The sequence below is a fragment of the Meleagris gallopavo genome, chromosome 17 (assembly GCF_000146605.3).
Source record: "Meleagris gallopavo isolate NT-WF06-2002-E0010 breed Aviagen turkey brand Nicholas breeding stock chromosome 17, Turkey_5.1, whole genome shotgun sequence".
Lineage (NCBI taxonomy): Eukaryota > Metazoa > Chordata > Aves > Galliformes > Phasianidae > Meleagris > Meleagris gallopavo.
Genome location: NC_015027.2, coordinates 8,515,077 through 8,536,851, shown reverse-complemented (window position 1 = coordinate 8,536,851; position 21,775 = coordinate 8,515,077). Strand labels below are relative to the sequence as shown.

General features: G+C 44.7%; 1 protein-coding gene across 1 annotated transcript in view; it reads left to right on the top strand.

Annotated features, from left to right (window-relative positions):
- Positions 1 to 3,559: 3,559 nt before the first annotated feature.
- Positions 3,560 to 21,775, top strand: part of TTC28 (tetratricopeptide repeat domain 28) — a gene marked incomplete at its 5' end in the record, with an annotated part of 57,132 nt that continues 38,916 nt past the window's right edge. The window contains 3 exons of the mRNA XM_019620928.1: positions 3,560 to 3,806; positions 6,231 to 6,503; positions 7,202 to 7,332. Of these exons, the coding sequence (XP_019476473.1) occupies positions 3,560 to 3,806; positions 6,231 to 6,503; positions 7,202 to 7,332 (651 nt within the window). The remainder of the gene's footprint in view (positions 3,807 to 6,230; positions 6,504 to 7,201; positions 7,333 to 21,775) is intronic.

The window sequence follows — 21,775 nt, the reverse complement described above, 5'->3', positions numbered from 1 at the left end:
GAATGAGTAAATATGAGCTTCTCTGAATGGTTCTTGTAAAAACACAAAGTAATTGTTACCTGTTTTGTGGAAGTGGGGATGTGCAGGGAGGGAGAAAATTGGGAACACGGTGAGGCAGCTGAGGGGAGGATCTGCTTCCCAAAGTGATCTTAGAAATGGGGAGCAACTGGGCAACCAACCTTTACCAGGAAGCCATCGCAGGGCTGAAAAACTCTTCTGTTCTGCGGGGTGCTTGGGTCTGTACCTCTACCCTGTTCCTCAGATCTCCTTGGTCAGGCAGTGGGGTTCTTCTGCCTTCTCTAGCTGGAATTCTGTGTTATGCTGAGGTTTAATGAAGCAAGGATTTTTGGTGTAATGGGTCTGGTGCTACTTAAACAAAACGTGTCTCTACCAGAAATTCTCATTAAAAAATAGGTGGTTAACATATGAACTACTAAATTTAAAACCTTCCAGTGAGGAAATACGAGCTGTCCGTGAGACTGTAATTCTTTCCATAAGAAACTGTAATCTGTTAGCTTCAAATCTGCAGGAGCCCTTGGCCTGCCTGGAGGCACACGGCTGACTCTGGATTTCACTGCATCATCCTAGTGACAGGAGCCGGTGAAAGGAGACTTCTAGACAGTACTGGATGCTGTGCCTGTATGCTGAAATAGTGCTGCACCTGAGCTAAGGACCTGCCAGGAGAAGTCCTGGCTGATAACTGCTTAAAATACTCTGTACACATCTGTACACGTGTGCTATTGGAGACTAGGACCAGGCTGCAGGAGGTGTGAGATGCAATGTGACCTGGGGCATATGAGGATATTTGACTTCTAATACAGACAATTTACAAATGCATAATGTATCTTCCATGCCTGCCTATGTAAACTAGAATTTTTAGCAATAATCAGTGCTTGTGTATGTTACTCTCATCTCCATCTTTGTTTTAGTGTGCCACATTTGTCTTCTGCTGGCCATGCGGCAGGTCTGTGAAAGAGGGAATTCAGGGTAATTGAATTTGCATACTCAGAACTCATTGAAAACGTCCGTGAGCTTTGAATAGTTAATATATTCAAATAAAATATAGCTGTCAAAAGAAAATGTGCAAGCCCCTCATTTCTATTCTAGAAAGGTGAGAGGCTGGGAATGACCTGAGCACTCATGCAAATTTTGCAAACTGCAGCACTGATCTGTAATTGGAGGTAATTTGTGTATTCTATAGGAAACGACCATTATTTTGCATACAGTGATCTTCTTGTTTAATGTGTTCAGACAGACCTTGGCTCACGGATCTGTGTTTTCATGCAGTTCTGTTAGGCCGTGGTGGTCCTCCTGCATAGATAACTCTAACTGCTCTGAGACTTCTGTGTGCATTGCCTGAGAGTGAAGTGGTTTTGGAGCTCTGCAGCAGTGTATCAGCACAAACCCCAATGCAGCTGTGTATAAAGCAGTGTTTGTTACCCACTGCTATGGCTGTTGGGTTGAGTGCTGCGGTCAGGAAAGGTGCCGTTTTCCCTTAGAAATAAGCAGTTGGAGTAGAAGTTTGTGAGATGTGATCTAATGCAACAGTGCAGAGAGTCAAAAAATGCAAGGGAATGTTCCGTTCTCTTTGTATCACGTTGAGGATGCAGGGAGCCGCAGTCAGAAAGCACCTGCTGTTGTTTGTCCTGTCCATAGCTAAACATCATCCTCTTGTTGCTTTAATCTTCTTGAGAGGAATCAATCAGCTTTTCTCACCTGGGATCTCTGGAAAATTAATATGATTTTTATCGTGGAGCAAACACTTGTGATCTTCACGTAGCATGATTAAATTGCTGAAGTGTATTGAAATGTGTGAAGATTCTGTCTGTGTCGGGGCTGGAGAGCTGCACCGTGTCTCATTCCTTCAGCTGCAGCCCTGGCTCCCTGCCCTTCCTTTCCCTTTCCTCTTCCAGAGGGTGATTCTCTCCATTTCCTGTTTGCAGATTTCTTCCCTTTATACGGTATCTTCATTCCAATGCTAAAATAATTTGTGAATGCTTCTTTTGGAGAGGAAATAGACGCTGCAAATGCCTTTTATTTATTTTGTTAAAGGACTCTCGGGAGCACAGTGTGTGCAGAGGGTTCTGCATAAACTGGAAAGTGGAGGAGAGAGGAAAGGAGGTTTTTTTGCAGGAGCAAAATTGGCCAAGATCTTCATTCGGTTAAGATTGATAGGCTTTTCTGTGGAGCTCTTGTTTGTATTCATACACAAACAATGCTCTGGGCTGAACTGACGCTCTGCTTTGTGTTTCTGATGTGCCACCTGTACAGGTAGGATGCATTATGAGAGAAGAGTTGGCAGGCTTCTGTCTTTCTGTAAAGCACGAGATGTGTGGTTCGCCTGCACGCGAGATGAAGCTCCCTTGCTGGCTGCTGTGTATTTGTGCCCTCATCCCTGATAATTGGATTAGGCAGGCATATTTGTCTTGGGTCTGTGAAACCAGCCTTGTTGGCCTGAAAGGCCCCCATCAGAGACATGCTGCATCAACCTGCCTCTGTGATGAAGCGGTATAGAAAGTAATTAAATGATAATTCTGGGGAAAAAAAGGACTTAAGAGTGTACACCATGATTGAGGTGACAGCATGCTTTGCTTGGAGAGCTCATGGTGATGGCTGCTGCACATTTATTAGTTCTTTGTATTTTCTTTGATTTAAAGCATAATGCTAGTAATCTAATTAACATTGAATTGGTTTCCAGTACAGTAGCTTGTTTGGTTCAATAAGAACACATTTATACTAAAGGTTAATGAAAAGAATTTTACTTTCATTGAATTCATTAAAAACGGGTCTACAATCAACTCTCGCTAATGGAAAAAGGATTAAATATTCATGTCTATAAATTTCTCTTGTCATTTCTGATTTTCCTTGATCTCTGCCTCCATGGGTTGGATTCTGAAAGTGTCTGCAAGTTCTAATGAAATAGCAGTTTGGATATTAGTTGAATATTTATCCTGTTTAAGTAAAAAGACCTCCACATGTGTATTCTGAATGTACTGTAAGCACGGGTTTCTAGTGCAGATGGGGACAGATGATGCTTCCAGTAATTGCAGGGCTCTTACAGTCAGGAAGGGAGTGACTTTTTACATGGTCTGATAGTGGAAAGATGTGGGGGAGTAACTTTAAACTAAAAGAAGGGAGATTGAGGTTGGATGTGAGGAAGCAATTCCTCACTCAGAGGGCAGTGAGGCCCTGGCAGTGCTGCCCAGAGCTGTGGTGCCCCATCCCTGGAGGTGCCTGAGGCCATGGATGGGCAGCCTGAGCTGGGGGCAGCCGGCACACGGCAGGGGATCTCTGAGATCCCCTCCAACCTGTAATTATACAGGAATGCAATACAGGGAGCCAATCTTAAGGAGTCGTTCTTAAAGCACTTTTCAATGTAGTGTAACCTTTTATCTTCTGTTGTGCATCATAAACATCAAGTGCTGACTCCCCATCAGCACTTCAGAGGTCTGACAAAGACTGAGGTAGTCACACATGATGGGAATAAATGACCAAGCTGTGATGCGGGGTTTTTCTGATCGTAGATTTCTTTGTCATGACCAAAGAAGCCTTAATGTGATCGCATAGCCCGGCGTACACCAACGTGAGATGGCCCACAGATGGGATATCTGTGACTTGCAGCCATGCAGTGACTGGCGTTTCTTCCCTGTTTTCGCAGGCATACTTCCGACAGGGCGTGGCCCTTCAGTACCTGGGACGCCATGCAGATGCACTGGCAGCGTTTGCATCGGGGCTGGCGCAGGATCCCAAAAGCCTGCAGCTGCTGGTTGGCATGGTCGAGGCCGCCATGAAGTCTCCCATGCGAGGTAAGTGCCGGTGCAGATCAGTGCAGATGGAGAGATGTGTGCTCCCGTGGCCATGCCTTTGTTTTCACTTGAAACGGTTTCCCACAATGCTCTAATGCTTGGCCGTTGGGCACAGAGTCTTAAATGCTTAGGGCCAGACTTTGCCCAGAAGAGCGTTCAAGCGGCTTTTCCACTGTAATAATGTTTTTCAAAACACAGTGTTCCAGGAGGCAAAAATCTGTTCTGCTAGTTCACTTGTATTTGGGAAGAACCTTGACATAACGTGGAGCTTGAGGTGGTTTTAGCTGTAGACTGTTTTGCTTCTCTTTTGTAATTGTCCCCATTTTAGAGGAAGGTGGGAGTATCCTCTTTATTCCATTTCTCTGTTGCTCTGTTTCTTTTGCAAGCTCTTTGTTGTGTGCTAGCCGTATTTCCTGAGGGTGAGCGTGACAATTCCCATCCTCAGCAGTGCATCCCCAGGGCTTGGGAGTCAAGAAGTGCTGAAATGAAAGAATATTCCCTTTAGTGTTTCATTTTTTTACAGTGTTGTTTTTTTTTTCCCATCCTTTAAAATGAATTCATTTAGTATTCTCCATCCTGTGTAGCAGTTAATGTGTGAGGCTAATTTCATTTGGTACCCAAAGGTACTGTGGCTGCTGCTTAGAATGCAGGTGACACAGTATTTCTGTGTAAGCATCTCCAGATTAAACTAGACGATCTTACTGTCCCATCATAGTACAGCTGTGTATCTATATTGCTGCTCCCTACTGTGCTTCTTGGTGCTGCTGCTTGCCAGTTGTTATCTTCCCACTGAGTATTTTGGCAGATTTTAAATTAGCTCTGCTTATAAAGTATTAGTTTTAATTTGAGTGTGTATGTATGCTATACTACTGTAATGAATATTCAGGATCTTGGTTCCCACTCGGCTGGGCACTGTGTGTGCAAGCACTTATGTATTTGTTACGTTTCATTCTGGCCCCCTTTACAAGAGCTTGCTGCCTGAGAGGGACACCTGTTCAGGTGTTATGGGGTACAACCTGTCCCTTGTAATTTGAATCCACTGTATGATTGATTATTTGGAGCTATGGTTAGATTGATGTGAGAGGTATCTTCCTGAGAAAGAAGAGGAGCAGCTGCGAAGGCAAGAGTTATAAGTATTGGTGTTGTGCTATAGATTATTAAATGCAGACCTTGAGGGATCCAGGAAGCTTAGGTTCACAATATGTAGAAGAAGCTCAAACTCTCTTCCACAGTCAATGAACCAGTGTTGCTACATCTTTCACGTGGTTGTGGTTATGTCTCTTCCCTCACCATTCGCAGCAAGAGATGTGATGACCTCCATGTCTGCCCTTCCTCTATGGTGCTAGTTCTCCCTGTCCCAATTGACTTCAGAGTAACCAGGAGCTCTTCCCTCTATTTCTCTATGTTTGCCTGCATTATCTAGCTAGAATTGTAAGCTCAGGAGCTGAATTCATACCTGCTCTTGCAGTGTCATGCCTGTTAACTGGGCCCTATCAGCAATCTTATGTGCTGGTGGCACATTACAGGATTTCTGTCCTCTTATGTCTGCTTTTAATCCTAGAATCTGGATTGCATCTGTTGCAATCTTCAGGAAAGTGTTTGCATCTTCAGGCAAGTGTTAAGTATCTGTTGTTTTTTTAATATGCATAGTGAATGTAGAGAGGCAGAGCTGATGAAAACAGGAAGCAAATGGCTTCCTGAGCTTGCTGTGGTAATGTTGATTCAGGTGAGATCATCTAATCCAGAAATCTTACTTAGTCATAAATTTTGGAAATTTAACTCAGTGTGATCAGGTGGGGTGCAGCACAGCACATGTAACAGGAGTCCTGTTACACTGATGTCCTTCCTGAAACATACAGCCAGGATGTCTTATTATGTGACTGATAAAAGCAATTAGACCCATTATCACTATTCTGTCGGGTGTGGTGCTGTTGTTCTGCAGGTGTACCTTTGGTCACCTCTGCTAGTGCATGTTGTGGGCTGTGGTAACTGAACAGGCACAGATTTTTTAAATGACCAGCTGAAGGAGCAGCAATTACAGCACTTAAATACTTTGCTGACAGCCCATTTCTAATCTCCTATGAAACCTCGGGTGTTCTCCATATTCTTTCTGCCATTAGGCCAGCTTTCATATTTTAGGATGAGACTGATCTGAGTTCTGGTGCTGTCTTCCTGAAGTGCTTTCTGCAGGAAAAGCACCAGCGTGCTTGTTGATCTAACCTGTCTCTTTCTGCTTGTACTGGCTATTAGATGATGTATTTGAGTCCTGAATTCCTGCAATAAATTTTAGTTTGATTTGAACAGTTCGGCTCTTAATTCATTGTGTCATTTGGTTACCAGAAATGAGGATGAAGTGTTAGGCTGATTTCTGGATGCAAATAACTTAGTTTTTTGAGTAACTGTTCTTTCCTTCTTGTATTTTAGAGTCCCTGGAGCCAACCTATCAACAATTGCAGAAGATGAAGCTGGACAAGAGCCCCTTTGTTGTGGTGTCTGTGATTGGCCAGGAACTTCTGACTGCAGGCCATCATGGGGCCTCTGTGGTTGTACTGGAAGCTGCCCTGAAGATTGGCACTTGCAGCCTAAAGCTGCGGGGATCGGTGTTCTCTGCGCTGAGCAGCGCTTACTGGTCCCTTGGGAACACAGAGAAAAGCACCGGATACATGCAGCAGGACTTGGACGTAGCCAAGACTTTAGGTAGAGCCCTCATGTCGTTCATTTGAGTGCTGGATTGGTGCAGGTGGAACAGATTGGTAGTTGTGTGAATGGTCAGCATCTCTGTATAACACTCAGGTGTTGATGATCACTGAACATGCTAAGGTTTTACGGGGTTCTCTACTGTCTTGTGTATGAGGATAGGTCTTACCTTCTGTGGAGAAGTGCTCAAGACCTAAAATGAGTCTTAAATAAAGCAGTCTTTTTTTTCCTTCTTTTTTTTTTTCCCCAAAATTAGATAGAAAAAGGCAGTCAGTCTGAGTTTCTGAGGCTCAGAAGGCAGCAATAGATGTACTTTGTTTCTGAGCTGAGCTGCAGAATTGTTTTCTGGAGAAAGCTGGCATGCTCTTTATTTCTTTTAAGCCTAAACCACTCATGTGTTTCCACAAAGAGATTGCTGATGTTGAACAAGGAATAAACATGGAAGAATGGGGGCTGCCAGGTGTTAGGCCAAAGAGGAAATCAACATAATTCTAAAAATAGATTGAGGGTTATTGTAGAAGTTTTTGAAGGCCAGGGAAGAGGATGAGGTTTGGCTGTGCAATGAAAATGAGGATAAATTTGTTCTGATCTTGGCTCTCGCATTGGAGTTTCACTACACAGTGTGTTCTGGTCTTTCTGATGGACTCTTCTGGTGACTCTTTGTTAGCTAACCTTTGTTTTGTTTGCATGTGACTCAGGTGACCAGACGGGAGAATGCCGAGCTCATGGGAATCTGGGCTCCGCATTCTTCTCCAAAGGAAATTATCGGGAGGCCCTCACTAACCACAGACATCAGCTGGTGCTTGCCATGAAACTCAAGGACAGAGAGGTAGGAAGATTATTTAATAAACCATACTCTGAATTGGAGCTGCACAGTTTTCTAAAAAGGATGCCATCGTGTCTAAAAGCCTTGTCTGTCTGCTTTGCTATTCAGAGAATTTTTAAGCTCTGTAGTTTCTTTTCCCAGCCTCTCACTGGCCTTTTTTTAATGGAAATGATATGTTCTATTAGTATCTCTGTTCAGGTGGCATGAGGTTTGGTTGGCACTTGTCTGACCCTCCTTTTACTAGAGGAGACTATCCACATGACTGAGCAAGTCATTCTGCCTCTCTTCCTGCCCACTGCCCATAGTCTCCCAGTAAAGACTTGCTGAGTAGGCATCAATACAAATCTCTGCTGTTGAGCACTGAGTGTCATCAGCTGTCACTTTCCATGAGGTGTATATGCTGCCGATTTGAACTCTGTTAGGGTGCATCTTGTGTTGTGTCTTTTCCAGGCAAGTAATGAGCTAGGTCCCTGCCCTAAAAATTCACAGTCTGTGTAAAATGTGGTTTGTTTATAAAGTACTGAAAAGAAAAATAATCCATGCAAACCTTAAAATACAGTGTTGTGTAAAGTGTAGGTGTTGTTTGGACTGAATCTGATTTGTCTTTACCGTTTACCATTCAGCTCTCCAAGTGTTACGCCGGGCTTCCTGCCAGTCCAGAGAAGCATGGACTGAAGAGTCTGTCCCAAGAGATTTTCACTGAAGGGTCACTATAAGGACAGAGCCATAATTTTAGTGCAGATTATAGAAACAAAAGATTTCTTTTCCTCCCCCAGTGGATTCCCCTCTGCTGTGAGTGGGAAAGCAGAGAGCGTGTGGGTTGCATGGCAGAGGAGGAGTGACTGGCAGCAGCAGGGCAGGTGTGAGTGGTTTTGGGGAGACAGAAAATTGGGGAACAGGTTTCCCACTGAGGACTTATTGAGAAAATCTATTTCAAGTAGTTCAGTGCTTCCTGAAGCTTTATTTTACAATTTAAATACCAAGCGAACTTTGACATGCTGCATCTTTCTGTAGTTTCTGAAAGGACTGTGACTGGGGGAGGGACCTGCTAGGCATTTTTGTGGTTACTTTACCAGCTGGAAAACCTCATGAATCGCTCCTGATGTCCCTATTTCTGTGCATGCAAGACAGAGAAGCTGTTGCTCATCATCGTTTTTCTATTTTTCTTGGTTAGGAATCCCTGTTCTTGCTAAGAGTCGAATCTGTGTAGTTGTTCCTATTCTGTGGTGTTTCTCTAAGCAGCAGGCACCCCTCCCCCAGTGTTGGGGGGGGAGCTGAGGAAGGAAATTGCAGGAAGCTGCCGGGAATTGCTGAGAGCACAGCAGCCTGCCTGCAGAGCCCCTGAAACGGCCCAGGGAAGCACGTGCTGATCTGTTCCACTGCTTCAGGCTGCTGATCTAAACAGATCCCAACAGTCGATCTGGGAGGAATCCAGATAATGAAGTCTAATCATGATAGCTCTTAGTTTATAAACTGACACATCTGGGCACGTAATTAACAGTTATTGACAACAAATGACTGCTTGGTTTAGAAAGAAAGCTGAGCTTCTTGGATTTCCTGTAAGGATGTAACCACAGGAAATTAATTTGGCGCTTTCTTATGACATCATTTTGACCACAGAGCTTCCTCTGAACAGAAAGCTGTTTTTCTTGGCCTCCTTTGCAGACATTTTTATAATGCAAATACTATAAAGTTGCAGTAGTGCTGATGTGAATTCCACCAGAAGGGAATTTGGTGTGCAACTGAAATGAGGTAATTGTTTTACCTCCAATTGTCCAGAGAATTGGCTTAAAAGGTAAAAAATGCTCCTTTGTATGTGAGGCTGCTGTCCTCAGAGGGAGCTTTGGGTTCCGAGGCTGCTGAAGCAAATGGCTGTACCAGAGGCTTCTGCTGGGTCCAGTAGCCCATAAACTCGGGAGGAATTTGCAGAGGGTCTGGCTGTAAGGTTCAGGTGTCTCCTCCTCCACACAAGCCTTCAGAAAGGCAGCTTTGTCACCTGACTGGGGAATCATCTCAGCTGCTCAGATGGACTGAAGATTTAGGTTTTTTTCTCCCTGGCACAGAGAGTCTGCACAACTCCTTTAACAAGCACCACATCATCCCAAGCACAATCCCTGTGTCCAGATATGTCATCCTTTCTTTACAGCCACAGTGTGGAAGAAAAGTTCGGGCTGGCTTCTGATACTTCTGCGCACAGAGAGAATGGAGCAAAAATAGCTGGGATTTGGCATACCTGTAGTGTCTTCAAGAGAGACCTTGGGATATCGATATTTTGGTCTGTGCTGTTGAGCAAAAGGACTAGTTTTTGGTAATGCTGTGATGGACACTATGAAGTAGCCATCTCCAGAGTGTCATTTCACTGTGTCAGTTTTTTGATGACCTGCAGTGGTTGATCAAGAAACTCAGATAAGCTTTGAGAATCTTTATTACTCAGATAAGCTTTGAGATCTTTATTTATTTTGAGAGAGAGATTTAGAATAGCACACAGAAGAGTATAGTTGATTCAGGAACCTGGAACTGGTAAGGGACCTGGTCTTCCTTTCCATGTGTTCTTTGAGTTCCTGTTGAACAGATGATCCAGTACTGTGGTCAGTGGGATACCGTGCTATGAGGATGGCAGCAGGAGGTGCAGGTAGAAGAAAGGAAGGTAGGCAGGAGCATATAGAAGGACAGTTGCCTCTCTTCTGATGGTAAATGCAGGAGTTGAAGTCCTGAACAGGTTATGGAAATTACAGCACAGTTTGGTAGTTGTGATTTAACCTGGCAGGTGGCCCAGCACCATGCAGTCGTTCACTCATTCCCCCCCTTCCTTGTGGAATGGGGACAAGAATAAAAAAAAAGAAGAAAAAAAAAAGCAGAACTCATAGGTTGAGATCAAACTATTTTCTAAGATAAAGAAAAGGGAAAAGGATAATAGTTATCACTATACATGTATGAGTTTATATGAGTGTGTATAACAAGTACATAAGCAATTGCTCACCACCCTCTGACCAGTGCCCAGCTAGCCCCATCAGCAGCGGAAGAGAAGAGAAATAACTCCCACCCCCTTCAAAACTCCTACTGCATGAGGCCATATGATATGGAATATCCTTTTGGCCAGTTTAGGTCAGCTGTCCTAATTCTGTTCCCTCCCATCTCCCTGGGCTCCTTGCTGAGAGCAGCCTTGGTTCTGTGCAGTGCAGCCTGGCAGCAGCTATAAACATCGATGTGTTACCAACATTGGTTTTCTCCTAGAACCAGAAACACAGCATCGTGCCAGGTACTCCAAAGAAAACAACTCCATCCCAGCTGAAGCTCAGGCAGTAGTCTGTCGTTTGTCTGTGAAGATGAAACAGGGCAGATTTCAGCGTGGGCTGTCTTGGCCTGCTGCAGACTCTGGGATTGTACTCAAGTTAAGAATCCCAGTGAAGTCTGTGCTGCCGTCCTTACAGTGTTCTCTCCTGTACTGGCTGAAGCAAAGCTGCTGTGCATGCAGCTGTCCACACTTCAGCCATGCCACTTGGCAGCAGGGATATTGATGGGCTGTTCCTTTACAGCCCTAGGTAAATAGCATAAAGTTTGACCATACCTTCCTAAGTAGGTAGGAAGCACAGCTCATTTGAACACTGAAGAGCCACCAGGGCTGGTGGCCAGCAGGGCCATAGCTCTGTGTTTGTGCGTGTTATGGAGCACATCTTTGGGCAGATCCATCGGCATTAGCTCCAATTAAGACCTACCTAGTTGGTGTGCAGTGATGGAAATGCAACACTGTTAGGCTACTGGGGCCCCCTAGGCATAGGCTTTTCTTTTTCTTGTTCAGAGCCAGCTGCAGGCTGTTGGAGTTTAACCATTTCGGTCCTGAAATAATGGCATGCAGTTTGGTGCAGGGGTTAGAACTCCTAAATAAGGACAAAAAGATGTGCTTTCTAAGCCAACCCTTTGTTGTGGAATGGAATGTTGACTTTGTTTCCTTGCTGCTGGAACATGCGTGGGTAAAGAGATAAAGCTGTATCCTACACCAGCAATAGTCTTGTATTTGTGTGACATATTTCATATTTTGTATTATAAAAATGTCAGTGCACATTGTCTGTTCATTAATGTGCCAAGGAAAATACATACTGGCAGATTGGGCTGTTGCCCTTTTTTCCAGTTTTTACACAGCACGCATGAAAGGGCAGGGAGTTTTACACTGAGAGATACCCCAAACCGGCAGCCAAGGTAGTCTGTGTGTGGGAGGAAGAGTGACAGATTGTATTAAGAGGGAAGACCAGAGTTATGCTGTTTTAGCTCATTGTCTTTACATGTCACAGAAGCTGGCTGCGAGGAGCATAAGAAGCTTGCAGGCTGGGAGTTTTTCCTCAGAGACAGCTAAGGCCTGCAGTTATATTTGTACAGTACTTCTATCAGAAGAGTTATTTTTCTGCACCAAAGGAGATGCAATAGGGAAAGACTTGAAGCTGAATGTATTTAGGCTAGAAATAAGATCAAAAGTTGTAATGGTGAAGGCAATCAGATGTTGGCGGACTTTGTATCGCTTGGAGACATTTAGTCAGAACTAGTTGTCTGTTCAGTGTGCACTTGCACAGAACAAAGCTGTGACCTTATTAAAGAAACCACTGTAAAATGTAGTAGTCTAAGCTATCTGGAAGCTGCAATGAGGTCACCTCTGCTCTGTGGATACCGAGTCAGAAATCACTGAAGATTAAATATCCAGAACAGGTTTCACCTGTGACGGCATGGCAAAGTACCACTAATTGAAGATAGCTCCACAAGGAGTAAAGCAAATTGCTGGTGCTTCATGGAGAGATTGTGGGGCAGAAGACTGGATTCAGTAATTGTTTTAAAGTCCAAGTAGAAGATAAACCGTAATAAATTCCCGTGTCATTGTATAAAATGCTTTATATGTGTTGGCAGGATGGAGTAGAGTTGCAAAGCAAGGTACATAATTAAATAATTAAGCTATTATTTAGCATGACTTAGGGTTGAACTTGACGTTGAACTTAGAATGATCATATCCCAGGAAACATAGGTGTACACTGAATTTCCTAGACTGCCTGTTACCTGATCAATGCAAGATGTTATTAGAGAATAGGAGGAGTGTTACAGGGTCATTTGTCATTTAAGCACCTGAAGATGCCAGAGAAGCCCTGCCCTTCAAATCACACGTTATAGAAGGAGATTCTTTCTTCGGACTCATTAACCTGCTTCCTTAGCAGTGGGCACTGGGGTGTGCTGGTGGTGAGTACTCAATCTGACTGTGCAGGTGTTGGTTTTCATACAAAATTTAGGTTTGTGCTGTTGCCTGCTTCCCTGCAAAGGCAGAAGGAAGCTCAGAGTTCATTTTGCAATCTCGTGGTAAAGCAATTTGCCACTGTTGGGATTTATAAGGTAGCTAATGCGTGTCAGTTATCTTGTGGTACAAATCTGGCCATTTTTAGTAATAGAGATGCAGCTTGTTGTGCCTGTACTATATTTATGAAGTAAATAATTTGTTTTAAACACTGAGTAACATGATCATGTGCAAGTCATCATGTAATCCATGCAGCATGTGTTGATGTCACACCATGAGCTATGATTTAGACAAGGGGAATGTAAGTGATTGGAGGGAAAAAGTAAATTTGTTGGCTTTTGCTGCCTGTGTCAGCTGCTGTCCCAAGGGCACTGTCTTTATCTCTAGCTAGTAGCACATAAGCAGAGTTTTCTTGCATTGCCAAATTCAATACAGCCATTACTTGTTTCTGCGTGGTTGAGTTGGAGCCAGCCATGGGTGATCTCTCAGGATGGGTTGGAGTGGCTCTTTCTAATGACAATACCTGTATTCACTCCAAGTAATATGATTTGGAAAACTGCTGCTTCAGAGGATGACACTTTTGAAGCTGTGAGGACTGATAAGCAACAACTGATGGGGAAAGGGAGCTGTGGGTCCAGGTGTTTGTGCTGAGCTGTAGAGCCCTGCCTCAGGCTGGTTGTGCCTTTGCGTTGTATGTGAGCTCTGCCCTGCAGAGACCACCAGCACCACAAAGTCTCCGCAGCGTGATGGCTCCGCTCTCTCTTGGGCAGTCAGACGCCTTCTATTACAGCCCTGCATTTAAAAATAGCAGAGCAATGAGGCAAAATCATAAACTAACCATAATAAAATGAGTGCTTGTGTGAAAGTGCATTGCCAGCGCTGAGCTTTTGGGAAGCCGCTGGGTGCTGGCAGCTCCTGTGCGGTGTGTTCTGAGCTGAGCAGGCCATTCAGGAGAGAGGTTTTGAAGGTTTCCCCCACCTCCCCTCTGAGGGCAGCTGTTTCTGGAAGGACTGCCCTCCTGTCACCAGCCCTGTGCTTCCATGGCTGTTTCTAAATGGTGTGGAATCGTGGGGACCCTGCAGTCTACTGGAAGGGAGCAGCTTGAGTGCAGTGAAGGTTTGTGTGATTTTAAGAACTGAAGAGAGAGAGGATTGAGTTGGAAGTCAAACTGTTGGGCTGTGGTTCTCGCTGCAGAAGCTGTTTGCTTTGTAGTGTGCCTCGGAACAGCATAAAACATCAATGAATCATTGCTTGAGAAACCTTGGATCGCTTCGACATTTAAAAAGTGTGTTAATACACACAGCTATGGCTGTGCAGCTGACTCCAGAAAGCATTCATTGCCCCGAGGGGATTTGTGCCCTTCAGAGCAATCCTTTCTGCCCATCTGTTACTGACAGAACCTTTCAAATTAAGTGCTTCCAATTCACTGGAAGGAGTTCTTAAAATACTACTTTTCTTCGAGAGAATATCTGAAGAGCTTGAGCAGTGTATGGTGGGACACCCAGCTTTGTCCTTTGCTGATGCTGTTTGAGTCTTCCCAGAAAGTCTGAAAAATGAAACAAGGAGATATTTCCTTCTACATTGAGAGTGCTGCCGTGGAGCTGGCTGAGATGAGAGCCCTTTGCTGGCATCGCAGGATTGTTATGATAGAAGGCTGTCAGCAGTTACAGGCTGCCGTGCAATAGGGATGTGTTAAGCTCTGGAGGAGTGTTACTGAAGGATGATTGGTGTGACAGACATAGTCTGCCTGCATTCAGTTGGGAATTTGTAGATTGTGCAACTGTCTGAACATCCTTTATGTGCAGCCCAGCTGCTGGTGGTTAGGTAGGTTTGAAATTGTAGTAGCTTTTCCCAGTCCCCTTTAAAGCGTGTCCGAGCCAGCACTGAAACTCAGCATAAAGCTTCCTACATTTTGTAAACTACAGCTACTTACTGTCAGGCTGTGAGAGTCAAAGATCAGATTTCACTTTCTTATTTCCAGAAGGAGATGGAGTAGGAAAGATAGATCACTTCTTTCTACTGAAATCTGTAAAGTATGTAAGGCCAGGATTTTCTGTCTCTTCCTGAAGGGAGCAAAATGTTTTCCAGGTGTCCTTCCTGTCATGCTCTGTCTGTAGAAGCCACATCTTTACTAAATAGTAAAGCTGTAAGTATTTAATCTTTTATCTGAACAGCATGTGTGTATTATGCTACAGAGTTGAAGAATGTATTTCTTTCATGTTCTTTGCTCATCATTTTAGAAATATGTGCTCTGCTGAGTTAGATAAGAAGACTGGAACGTGGCGTGAGTTACAAATGACATAACTGTCCATAGGAGAAACTGTCTTCATTCTTCCTAAAGTACAGCTGTGGGAGCTCCTATGGCTCTGTGCCTTGCCCACAGTTCTCCAAGCTTCCCTGCTCTGGGAATGTCGTGCAAAGGCTGTGCTTCTGCTGTACCTCAGACTGCCTCACTTTGCTGCTGTGAGCTGAAGAGTTCCAACAAATGTTTCAGAGTGTATCAGCTCTGTCTCACGTAGCAAGGTGTGCTTCCCCAGCTGGACTTCTTTCTGATCGAGTGGTGTGAGAGCTTGCCTGAGATGTGGGATGCCTTCCCAGCTGCCCATCCACGTTCCTTCCTGCCCCAGGATGGTTTCTGTACTGGCAGCCACGGGGAGGGCAGCTGGCAGAGATTGAAGTTACAGCTCCTCGTGCTTCAGTTGCAGGGGTCCTGTGCTTGCAGTTGTGCTGTACATATGGCTGGAAGCGTGGATCTGTGCGACGGTTCCTCCCTAGAGAAAACATCATAGGGCATGTCAGTGTTGGGTGAGCTCATCAGAACATGTGCAGCTGATTAGTCGTGGGGCCAGGTTCTCCTGCTGGTTACCTTGTCAGGAGCACAGAGTCATTCAGCAGCTGTGTAGACATCCTCCAGCTTTGCATTGCTGCAGCCTGGCACTGAGACGGAGCTGGAGCACAGTTCACGCTCAGTAGTAAGCACAGCTTTTCCTCACTGTAGTGCTGTACCTCTCCAGCTGGGCTGTGGGCAGCTGGCTCTTCCCAGCACATGGCTGTGCTGTGCCACATCCTTCTGATGTCTGTAAGATCCTTTCCTGCTGCCCTGCTGTTACCCTGGTCTGTCACTGCAGCTTTCCCTGGAGCAAGCTGAGTGGCTTCACAGGGAGCTGATTTTCCGGCTGTGGAACAGTGTTCTTGGTCCTGTTGCAGAGATGCTTGGCCACCAAGAGAGAGGAAGTTGTGTTGTGTTTCTGGAGCATGTAGGGGTCTGATTTTTCCCTTCAGGGCTGGCACAGCTGGCACCCTGGTACGTGCCAGGCTCCAGGAGATATCTGTGGCTGCTAAGGACATATGAGTTCGTCAAGAACTGGGTGATGGGGTTCTGGAAAAAGTCGTCTTCTGACTTAAGGCTGGTAACAGCTTCCAAGTACCCAGAAAGGCTGCCTAGCCAGCATATAGCATGCAGAAGAGCACTGGTCTCCATACTGCCATGCACATTCATTTTTGGGTGACTTGCAGCTGATTCAGATTGCTCTAATAGTTACCTGGCACTTGTGTCTGTAGCCGTGTGTTGTAGTGAACTGCTGCCAAAATTGTCTTGTTATGCATGCTACATCTGATATTTGTGTGGAACAAAAGATCATAATTCACTAAAAAGGGGCAGAAACATTGTCCTTCTGTGTCCAGAAGGGGCGATGAATCTGCCTGTCCCTTACCTGTGCCGGCAGGAGAGAAATTGCAGAGGGTGGTGGAAGGCTGTTTGTCATTACTGATTTAATCCCTGCAATTGCATCTGAACTGTCTGTCTTCTGTTGCATGGCAGTGCACCATACTGTACCTTCTGTTAGCTTGGCATGGTTCAGGCCGTCCTGGAATGCTCAAAGATAGCAGCTAATGGAAGACAGACTGGAGTCCTGTAGCCCATCTTTTCTGCAGGTATTGTTTGCAGGCTGGGCTATTCCTACCCTACATTCCACTTCCCAGGCACAGCCTGTGGCTAATGTGAAGGAAACGTTGCTAAGACATGCCATTTTCCTCACACTTGTTGAGAGTTTTTAAGGGAATATGAGAAATTGTGCAGTGAGGTGAACGCTTTCTTGGTAAGCTGACATGTGCTTGCAGATCTCACTTGTGATTTCTGTAGCATGTCCTTGGGAAAACAGACAGACACCTGGACTGTCCATGCTGCATGGTGCAGCAGAATTTTTCCTGTCCGCCTGCTCTTTCTGAGCAGAATCTTAACTGTTGCCAGGAGAACCCTTCTGTTTCCCCTTCTGCTCATGTCTGCTCATTAGTCACTTGGGTGCAGACCAGTGGGCTGGGTGCAGCTCCTATTCCACGCAGCATTTAGCTTGGAGTGGGTTATCATTCATAGCAGGAGTTCTTTTCCATTGCAATCAGGTAGCTTTCAGCTGCTTTAAAAGACGGTTTCCCTTAGGACCAATGTTTTTTTCTCTTTCTCACTGAAAATCCTGAAGTGATCATCACTCTGTTGCACGGTGTCTCTGCCTGTGGCATTTGTGTTGGACACAGCCATGTGAAAAGGTGGTCTGTCCCTGGCAAACTTTTTTGGAAGGATGAATCTGAAAACCTTGTCATTACAGTTATGTTTGGTAACAGTCTGGAAAAAGAGAACAGGATATAAATACCTCACAAATGAAACCTAGAAAGAGTCATCAGGCTAAAGCAAGTTGTCAGGCATGAAAACATTGACAAGGATGTCAGAAATGGGTGGAGGTGACGGTAGGAAAATGTTGTGGTTGATGGCAGAGCTGTGCAAAAAAAACCAGCAGAGAAGGTACTTAAGCATTCCTTTGCTTCTCTATCTTCTGTCTCATTTTCCCTTCTGCAGTGAAGCCTCTGCTTCAAAATAATTTATTACACAGTCGTCTGCCACAGAGAAGTGAGTTATCTGCTGCCTGTGGCAGCGTGGACAGGGAAGGCTGAGATGATAATACACTTTGTTCCTTTTAGTTTTATCACATCTGACTGGAGTTCCAGAAGTAAGGACCATGCTGAAATGGGCTTTGGTAATTGATAATCTCTATTAATAATTAGTATAGGCACTGCTAGTAAGAGTGTTGGAATTACAAGTTTAGGGTGTGACCATTGCTAGTGAAACTATGAAGAGAAATTTTGCAAGAGATAAATGTTGAATGTATGTATTGCAAAAATGTCTTCCTATTTTTTGTTTAAAAAAAAAAAAGGGAAAAGCACCTTATCATAAAGGCCAAGCATCAAGAGAATGGATGGGTGACTGTAGCATACCCATATACATAAACATTTTCACTGCATGGGATTACTTCTTAGCTCTTGTTTCTCCATTATGCCTTCCATCTTTCTCTCGAGTCTTTTAAGGGATCTTCTGAGCCCTGAATGTACTTTCAAGAAATTGAAACAAGCTGTTTTTTGATTCAACCTCTGCGTGAGAAGCAGCTTTCCAAATCCCATGACACTTTACACAGGATTTACAAACAACAGAATGGTTGGTTGGGCTGCTAACCACTCAAGCAAAAGGCTGCTCCCACTCCCTGCTGTCCAGAGAGCTACAAGAACAACATCAGTTCCTGGGAAGTCAGTGCAAAATTTTCTTCAGGAACTAGAAACTGGTAGAAAGGATCAAGTCCTTGCAATTCATGAACTGGAAAAAGAAAGGACCGCGGTTTTTTTCAGAGTTGCCTCTGGGCCCTTGGTGAAGCCTTCTTGCTGATCTCAAGCTGGTTTTAATATGCATTTTTGTTAGTACTGAGGAAAAAGCTGCCTGAGCAGGTATCAGGCTAGCAAGAGTGTAGCTTCAGTCCTCCACTGTTCAGTCCCAGCACTGCTGTTGGAAGTGGTACAGCCCAGATGCATGCCTGACTTCCTGATGGGCAGCCAAGGGGTGAAGGAGGCAGCAGGACTTCCAGGATCAGCTAGAAGGCTGAGCTGCAGGAGAGTGGGGCTCTGCACTGCATCCCACTACACCTGCCTGATCATCAGTGCATGCAGACTCACTGTGGCTTAAGTGGTGATGTTTCTGCTATTGTTGTTTGTTTTTTTATTTATGTGTTATATAAGATAAATGTCCTTTGCACAAGACAGGGGGACAGAGCTGAGGAGGCTGGGGCAGGGCTGGCTGCTAAGAGTCTAAAGAGCCAGTACAGAGTGAGGTGGGAGTGGGGCAGATTGGTTCTCCAGATTTCCTAACAGCAGCTTTATTTTTACCCCTGCTGCCCTTGAAGTCTCAGGTTCCACAGATGCTGTGATTTTTAGCTTAATGAGAACTTGTGAGAGATTGGACTTGGTCTGCAGAATGATTATATGTCTTCCTGAATACTTTTTACAGCATCGTTAATTCACTCGAGTTCAGTTTTTTTCTGGCGCAGATGTTTGGCTCTGTTGAGTATACAGAATCACAGGCATGCTCTTTTTCCACTTCCTATTGTTCCCTTATATACTTCTACTTCAAACAGCTGTTCTTTGAGAGGCACTGAATAACCAGTGGGACTCAGAATCTGACCTGTGATGTAGGTATGGGTTCCAGCCTTGAAACCCTCCACTGCAGTGCTTGCCTTTGCCCCGCTGTTTGCAGGCTCTTGTTGCAGCTGGCAGCCCTGCTTCGTTAGGAATCTGGGGTGAATTCCCACGTACCCTGGAGAACAGCTTTTTACAGGATGGCTTTCTCACTCCATGTCAGAACCAAATTTTTGCTGCAACAAGGAAGACTCGAGTACCAGCTGTTGGGAAAATGCTTCCCATATGAGTTCATCTGAGGGCACTGGTGTTACATTACATCTTAGAGTGGAAAACTTGCCTAGGTGAGAGGGTGAGTTCAGTGATGTGAGCAACACAGTGCTCAAGTACTGAGCAGTTGGATTTGTATAACAGAACATAAATTAATTGCCTTTGTCTTGTGTTGTTTTACTTTTTAGAAGGTCAGCTTGACAAGGTTCACAGGGGTTTGTCCAGTTCTAATGTGCTGGTATTAAGCAGAATGAGGGGAAATCTGACCGGTGCAGGAAATTTGGGAAGGCACTCAGAGCCATGTGCTTTGTTTTGTCTCATTTTCAGACTCGAAAGGGAAATGTAATACTTCCTGAGGATCTCCTTTAAATGTCCCTACTTGACCCTCACTGTACGTGCATTTTAGCTGAGAGAAAGTCAGCTTTCTGGTTGCCTCTCATGGTGTCTGCAAAACCTAGCATTCTTCCATGGCCTGTGCCTTGGTTATGGTAGAAGAAATGGTGTGGGAACCTCATGTAAGGTGTGCACCTCTGGGGGCTCCGTGCTTCTGGGGTTTTCAGAAGATTCTTATTCTCACCTCAGCCATAGCTTTCCTATATTGAGTTTCTCTCTAAAATGATATCCAACTTTGTGAGCAGAGGTCATGCCAGGATTGGCCCCTGCTCTAAAAGGATTGATTTGCAGAGGCACTTTGCGAAGGACAAGGTTTGCTTGGAGGCTCCTGTGCAAGAAGAGGAGTGTGCAGGGTCGATGCCAGGGTCAACTGCACGTCACATGTCCGAATGATTTCGTCCAGTGATGGCAGAGATGCTGTGACTTTGCTTTTGGCATCTGTAGTAGAAGTAGGTGAGAGAGACTGCTGTTGTTTTCCTCTGTGATGCCGTTACTTGCTAGGAAGTCTGGATTCTACAGCACTGCTTCTGCTCATTGCTGGTGTTTGCTGCAGTGCTTGGATTTGAAGTTAAGGGGAATGAAATAGATTTTTAGACTCTCTGAAAACGGTGGTTTCCATGTAAAAGACTTAAACCCTCTACAAAGAAATTGATTTTGACTGAGCTATTGATTCCAGTTGCTTTCTGTTTTGTTTTCAGGAAATAATTACCACAGCAAAGATGTTCCTTTCTGTATACAGATAGTGTACAGGAGGAGAATATTGCCTGCTGCTTCCCCACTGTTTTCAAAAGCATGCTGCACAAAGAAGGCTGGATTGGTACTGACAATCAGGTCTTTGCCTTTGAAGGAGGAAGGATGGGTGGCTTTGAATGTTGTGGGGCATTGACTGTGTTTGAGTGTGAAATTTGCACTGGTGCACGTATCACCTGTCCCCAGGACTACCTGTGGAATGTTGATGAGTTCTGAGTAATTGATAAAGGAGCTTAATAGAAGTAGGAACTTAATGGAAATATAAATGCAATTTACAGCCACTGGTATGTCCCAAACTTCCTGTTAGGTTCCTGTCCTGCCTGTGTGCACAGCAGTCAGCCAATCTGTATCTGTAAAACAGAATGTGTGCTTGCATCCTTACTCAGTGTTGCGTTACTGTTAGCCAACCTTAGTGCATCCTACAGAGAAAACATTTCTGTTAGATGTCAGCTTCGTGTCCACGCTAGATCAGTGCACACCCATTTCTGTCCCTCAGCTGGGTATGGTCCCATTGTCTCTTAATGCCCCTCTGCTTCAGGATCCAGCGTGGATGTAAAGAGGAAACATGGGAATGGGTTAAGACTTCATGTCCCTGCAGGCTGTTATTAGCTGCGAACAGAGGTCTATGTTCACATTCCTGAACTTGCAAACTTGCAGGGGTCAACAGTTGCCTTTACAGCCAAACTGGGCTCCCTGGAGCCCCTGCTGTAACAGGTGAGCTGGTGGGTGCTGCGGTCAGGCTCTCAATGTCACAAATACTTTGTGCACAACACTTGTTTCCTTCTTCTGCTTTGAAAGTTCAGTCTCTGATCAGTGCTGTTTGGTGTCTCTTTTTGGGGGTTAGGGCTACTAGGAACATCTTCACCTTGCTCATTTTAGGATTATTATACAGGTTCACGTTTAAGGAGGCTGTGCAATTAATCAATGAATTGTTTAAATGTAACAATTGGGAAATGATCATTTTCTGGCACGGGTGAAATATCTTAGAAACACACCTCGCAGTCAGCGGATCCTTATTAGTTATCATTTTGTGATGCACATCTGCTTAACATCAGATTCTTTACCTTATTCAGCTGAAAAACCTGACTGTTGCTCCCAGGAAAAAGAGAGCAATTTGAAACCGTGTTCTGAACTCCCTTCTGTGCCTCAGCTCAGTGGCAGAAGAATCTGCTTTCTATTAAAGTGATAAATTGCATAATTGAAGGTGTAAGCATCCCCCACTGTAAAATTTGTCTTTGTCAGATATACAAAGCATTGATTTTCTTTGTTTGCTGATGCAGAACCCCACCGTTATGAAGCTGTAGTCTCCCTTCA